This window comes from Chrysochloris asiatica, unplaced genomic scaffold (assembly GCF_000296735.1).
Source record: "Chrysochloris asiatica unplaced genomic scaffold, ChrAsi1.0 scaffold00039, whole genome shotgun sequence".
Classification (NCBI taxonomy): Eukaryota; Metazoa; Chordata; class Mammalia; order Afrosoricida; family Chrysochloridae; genus Chrysochloris; species Chrysochloris asiatica.
In genome coordinates, this window is record NW_006408557.1 from 16005522 (window position 1) to 16011510 (window position 5989).

Sequence of the window (5989 nt, forward strand, 5' to 3'; positions counted from 1 at the left end):
AAGAAGAGGAAAAAAAGAGTAATCTGATACAATTTGATGAACTTGACCTACACCTATGGATGCAGTAGCTCAAAAGAGGGAACAAATCTTTACAACGAGGATCATTCCCACCCCATCCATACACAGAGTAGACAGGGATGAACAACTTGTACATTGGCTACACACAATGGGGGACTACAAAGGCAAGAAGTGACTGGCTTACAAGCTATCAAGAGGGAGCCTAGATCCAGAGAGCTCAGAAGAAGGTAGAATCTCCACTGAGTAGTATCCAATCTGTCTGGGTGGGGTTGATGAATGGAGATGGGGATAGGACTCTAGTGGTACAATAGTGAATAATTGTTATCAGGACTGTTAGAGTTGGAAATGTAAAGGTAGATATCTTGTAGCAAAAAGGAGGGGAGTAATTGACTTTGCAGTCCAGGACCATCAAGGGAGAAGAGCAGAATGTGGGACCCTACCCAGAGAAACAGTGATGCCAGAGATGGAAGCAGAGATGATGACGTGGAGAGATGGAGCAGCAGGGGGCTCTAGACCCAGAGAGGGAGAGGAGCTGTGTGCTGATGACCGGGTGCAGGCTTGCAGGGTATACCCTTTGGTTGGCTGATGATGCATGGAGGAGATTGTAACAAGGGCAATGAAACGATATATGATAGGATGAATGTAAAGCTAATGTTCTCCCATGTAAACTATCACATAATTCACAATAAAACCTTAAAGAAAATAATCATAATAAGCAAGCCCAGAAGCCATCAAGGCAAGCAATCAAGTTCATTCAGGACAAATTCACCTCTAAGACTAAAACTCAAAGGGAACACATGAACAGGCATGTAAGCTTGCTGGAAACCACACTGGTCTACTGGTGACTGGAAGGCGGGGGCAGGGGGAAGCAGCAATGAATAAATGGGCTAAGTTCAACCACAGTCCATTGACTCCCATTGCCCTGGAGATGAGAGAGAGAAGAGGAAGGGCTTGTTGGTCCAAAGTGTGGTAAGACCTGGGGACACTTGAGCCCATGGACAAGGACAGAGCCACAAAGGGATAGACCTGAGAGTGAAGCATCCAGCTGATATGAAGTGAGGGGAGATGCACAAGAACACCCACACTTGCAGACAGTACCCATTTGACCTAGCCTTGATGGCTTGATAATCAGAACTCTACTAGAGGAAGATTACAAAAAAAAAAATTTTTTATATAAAGGAAACAAGGGTAAATTGCTACAATTTGATGAACCTGACCTATACTCATGGAGGCAGTAACTCTAAATACCAACAGAGAGGGAAGGAGTCTTCATATCAAGTATCTATGCTATCCCCTCTGTACACAGGGTAGATAGGGATGGGCGACTTAGACATTGGCTACCTAAAATGAGATAAAGACATGAAGTGAATAGCTTACAAGGTTTCAAGAGGGAGTATAGTTTAAGAATGTGGAGGGAAGAAAGAGTCCCCACTGAATAGTTTTCATCTTGTCTAGATGGCCTGGTGAAAAGAGATGGGGATAAGATTCGTATGATTCAATAGCTATGGGTGGGAATCAACTCAACAGCACTTAACAATAACAACAATCCATTAAGTCAGTATTCGACTTGTGTAATTGTCTATATTTGTGTTCTCTTTTACAATAAAAAAAAAAAAATAGATTTTTAAATCATTATGTGGATGACCGCAGTCTTGCGCTACCTCAGACAGGGTCATATCCTCCAAAAATTGTTTCCAGATAGCAGTAGTGGCCATGTGGAGGCCAGTGTCCTTCGGAACTGTGTTGGGGATAGGGGGAAAGATTCTATCTGGGAAGAATGCGGTTTTACTGATGAAAAGGCAATAAAAGTTGGTGAGTCTGACATCCACATCTTGATGCTCCAAGGCATACAAGAATTGAAAAAGACTTCTAATCCTGCCAAGTCAGCCTCAGTGCTAGAGATGTTTTCTTTCTGCAGTCCTTAAAGCAAGAGCAGACAGCTGAGTCAAACTTTCTCCAAAGGACCTGCCCCACCTTATACCTGCACAAACTATGATATCCCAGGCACCCCTTCAGATCCAATGTAATCTTACATGAAGAAACTTGCAGCCTTAAACATTCTCTCCTGGGAAGGAAGAAACTGGCCCCCCTACACCCCACCCTGTCCTCACTGCCTCAGGGTCTGCTCACGAACACCATCAGAAAGTGTGAGCACCTCACACCTGCTTGGAAGGTATCTATAGCTGCCAGACTCTGGCCTTGCTTAAGTCTACCACCATCCCCACCACACACACCAGAGCCTATGGGGGAAAGTGGCTCTACCACTATCCCCTATCCTCAGAGGAAGCTACCCAACCAAGGCAGAGACCAATCACCTTGTGAGTGAGTGCTGCATAGAGCAGGTAGCCTGCCTGGGTGTGCACAAGTCCCTTGGGCTTGCCGGTGCTCCCCGAGGTATACAGCAGGAAAAGCATGTCTTCACTGCCCATGCTCTCTGGGGCACATTCAGGGTCCTCTTTGGCCATTTCCTGTGTAAGAGAAGATACAAACAGCCTGTCCAGGTCATTTAGCCATTCCCAGGGATTCTTCCCCTCAGCACTGTAGGACCTAGTAGATCAGATCTAGAGTTCATTCTCTCCATCCTGCCCAAGCCCAATTCCAGAGGCAGAAACGACACAACAAGAAGGACAGATACAGTCTAAATAGTGTATTGCATTTGTACACGCCCCAGTGTGTCTGTGGCATTCGAGTTTTACCATCCCATCCAGGATATCATCTACTAAGACTGCAGGAGAACTGGACATCTCCAAGGACCCAGACTGAGAACCACACTGGCAAGCCTCAGAACCAGGAAACCCTGGACTCATCACCCTCTTCAGGCTATGCCATGCAAGGTGAACCTACCTGCTCTAGGTTTACATCCAGCTTCCCCATGGGAACTTTCCTGTCTGTCCTGTGGGTCACAAGGACACGCTTAACACTGGGGCAGAGCTTCACAGCTTCATCCACAATCTTCTTCAACTCCAGCACACGGCCTCCCCGGATCCCCTGGTTGACAGTGATAACCACCTTGCACTTGGCTGCAGAGACAAGAGCACTTTGGTCAGTTACCCTCCCACATGACCCACATGGCTGTATTCAACTTCACACCCCAGGCACATAAGTATGATAAACTCCAATCCTGATTAAAGAATTCAACAAAAACATGAAGGCAAGTTGCTTTGCAGTTGCAGTACATGGTGCAAGCACCAGACTGGTCCCAGCTCTGTAGGTGTATTAGAAGTAACTGACAACTGGTACTTGGTAGTGCCATTCTTTTCCATACTGACAGTATGATAACAACACCAAACTGGAGTCCTGCCATTCCCTCCCAGCTATTGTGGAGCTTTCTTAGGGTAGGGCTGCCATGGTGCCATGGCCACCATAGTGGCAAATCATGGCTAAGGTTAAGACTGCCAGGGCTGAGCAACCAGAAGTCAACTCAGGGTTCTGTGTAGACCAAGACCTATCCTGGGAACAAACATCTGGGTGGGAGAAGAACTTCACTACTCAAGAGGACCAAGAACCCACCCCAGAGTACTAGGACTCAACAGTCCCCTTACTCTCACCTTCAGCCCTCCCACCCTTCCATGGCCCAGTCAATCCCATGGCTGTGCCAGAGAGACTTAAGTTTTCATGTCTAACCCAGGAATGAGGCCCTGAAAAGGGAATCAGAACAATACAATCTGGACCTCAGGAACACAGGCAAAAGAATCACCTCCCAACTGAGCCTCTACATGGGATGGCCCAGGGCAGGAGGGAACCAAGGATCAGTGGGTTATTGTACAGTCAGCCTACACAGAAGTGAACCAAAGATATATCCAGTCATCATGTTGACTGACAATAACCCACTCATACCCTCAGACTTTTAATTACCATCAGTGTTTCTGTAATTAAGGGTTCAACAAACTAGGATTAGAGGGGAAATTCACTGATTAAGGACATTTATGAAAAACCCATAGTTAACATCATACTCAATAGTTGGAAACTGAATGCTTTGGGCAAATTTGCTGCAAAAGATCTCTTTAAAGTATTAAAGAGCAAAGGTGTCTCTTTTGAGGACTTTGATCACCTCATATGTAAGTGAAAGCTAGACAATGAATAAAGAAGACTGGAGAAATATGCCTTTGAATTATGATATTGATGAAGAATATCGGATGTATATAATGTGTATATATATATATGTGTGTGTGTGTGTATATATACATATATATATATACACACACACACATTTTTATAATGTATATAAATAAATCTGTTTGGGGAAAAGTTTTTGATAGTTTCAATCTTTTCTCCATTTATTATGATGTTATTTATTGGTCCATTTGTGAGGATTTTCATTTTCTTTTCCTTGAGGTGCAATCCATACTGAACGCTTTGGTCTTCATCAATAAATATTTCAAGTCATCTGCATATCACAGGTTGTAAATAAGTCCTCCTCCAAACCTAATGCCATGTTCTTATTCATATAATCCATAACTATCTGCTGAATTATTTGGTCCATATACAAATTGAATAAGTATGGTGAATGGATATAACCCTGGCACACATCTTTCCTCATTTAAAACCATTCAGTATCCCCTTGTTCTGTTCAAATCTGTGTACAGGTTCCTTATGAGCACAATTAAGTGTTGTGAACTATCCATTCTTTGCAATGCTATCCACAGTTTATTATTATTATTATTATTATTATTATTACCCATATAGTTAAATGGCTTTGAATAGTGAGTAAAGCACTAATAAACTGCTTTCTAGGATTCTCTACTTTAAGCCAAGGCCCACTTGACATCAACAATGATGTCTCTAGTTCTGAATCCTACTTGGATTTCTGACAGCTCCTTGTCAGTGAACTACTGCAGCTGCTTTTGAATTATCTTTTGCAAAATTTTACTTGCATGTGATATTAATGATATTGTTCTATGATTTCTGCATTCTGTTGGGTCACCTTTCTGTGGAAATGGGCACAAATAAGGATCTCTTTCAATTGGCTGGCCACGTAACTGTCTACCAAATTTCTTGGCATAGACTAGTGAGTGTCTTCAGCACTGCATAAGTATTTTGGAATATTTCAGATATATGGTCAATTCCTTGGAGCCTTGTTTTTCACCAGTGTCTTCACTGTAGCTTGAACTTCTTCCTTCAGTACCATCGGTTCTTGATAACATGGAACCTGTTGAAATAATAAATCATCAACCAATTCTTTTCAGTACAGTGACTCTGTATTCCTTTTATCTTCTTTTGATGCTTCCTGCATCATTCAATATTTTGCTCATGGAATCCTTCAATATGGCAACACAAGAGTTGGATTTTTCTTCAGTTGTTTTAGCTTGAGAAATGCTGAGCATGTTCTTACCTTTTGGTTTTCTAACTCTAGGTCTTTGCACATTTCATTATAATATTTTACTTTGTCTACTCTATTTGCCCTTTCAAAGTTTCTGCTCAGCTCTGTCTCTTCATCAATTCTTCCATTATCTTCAGATTCTCTACATTGAAGAGCAAGTTTCAGAGTTTCTTCTGACATCAATGTTGGTCTTTTCTTTTTTTCTTGTCTTTTCCTTTAGCAGCAGTGTTTAGCCATTTGCACCGCCATGGCTCCTTCAGTGGCATTAACCAAACCAAAACCAAACCCACTACCATCAGGTCAAGTCAGACTCATTGACCATATAGGACAAACTCCTCCTTAGGGTTTCTGAGGCTGTAAATCTTTAGGGAAGCAGACTGTCTAATCTTTCCTCTGTGGAGGGGAAAGTTAGCAGCCCAATGCTTAACCCACTTGGCACCCCTAACCACATTTTCTCAGCAGAGGGAACCAAGGCTTCTTGGAGCAATGCCAATTCAGATCAGGGAAAGAAAGTATAAGATGAGCCAGGATTACCTTATCAGCTGAGGTAAGGGGAACCATCAGACCACTGTGGTCACATCAAAGGGTCATGGACCAAAGACTCAGTATAAAAACTATTAGACCTCATTGAAAGATTCAGCAAAGTGGCAG

General features: G+C 42.9%; 1 protein-coding gene across 1 annotated transcript in view; it reads right to left on the minus strand.

The window, feature by feature from the left end:
- ACSS1 (acyl-CoA synthetase short-chain family member 1) overlaps positions 1 to 5989 on the minus strand; it is a 90826-nt gene that overhangs the window by 33616 nt on the left and 51221 nt on the right. Inside the window, exons 4-5 of the mRNA XM_006860667.1 lie at positions 2863 to 3038; positions 2334 to 2486 (exon numbers count right to left, since the gene is read on the minus strand). Of these exons, the coding sequence (XP_006860729.1) occupies positions 2334 to 2486; positions 2863 to 3038 (329 nt within the window). The remainder of the gene's footprint in view (positions 1 to 2333; positions 2487 to 2862; positions 3039 to 5989) is intronic.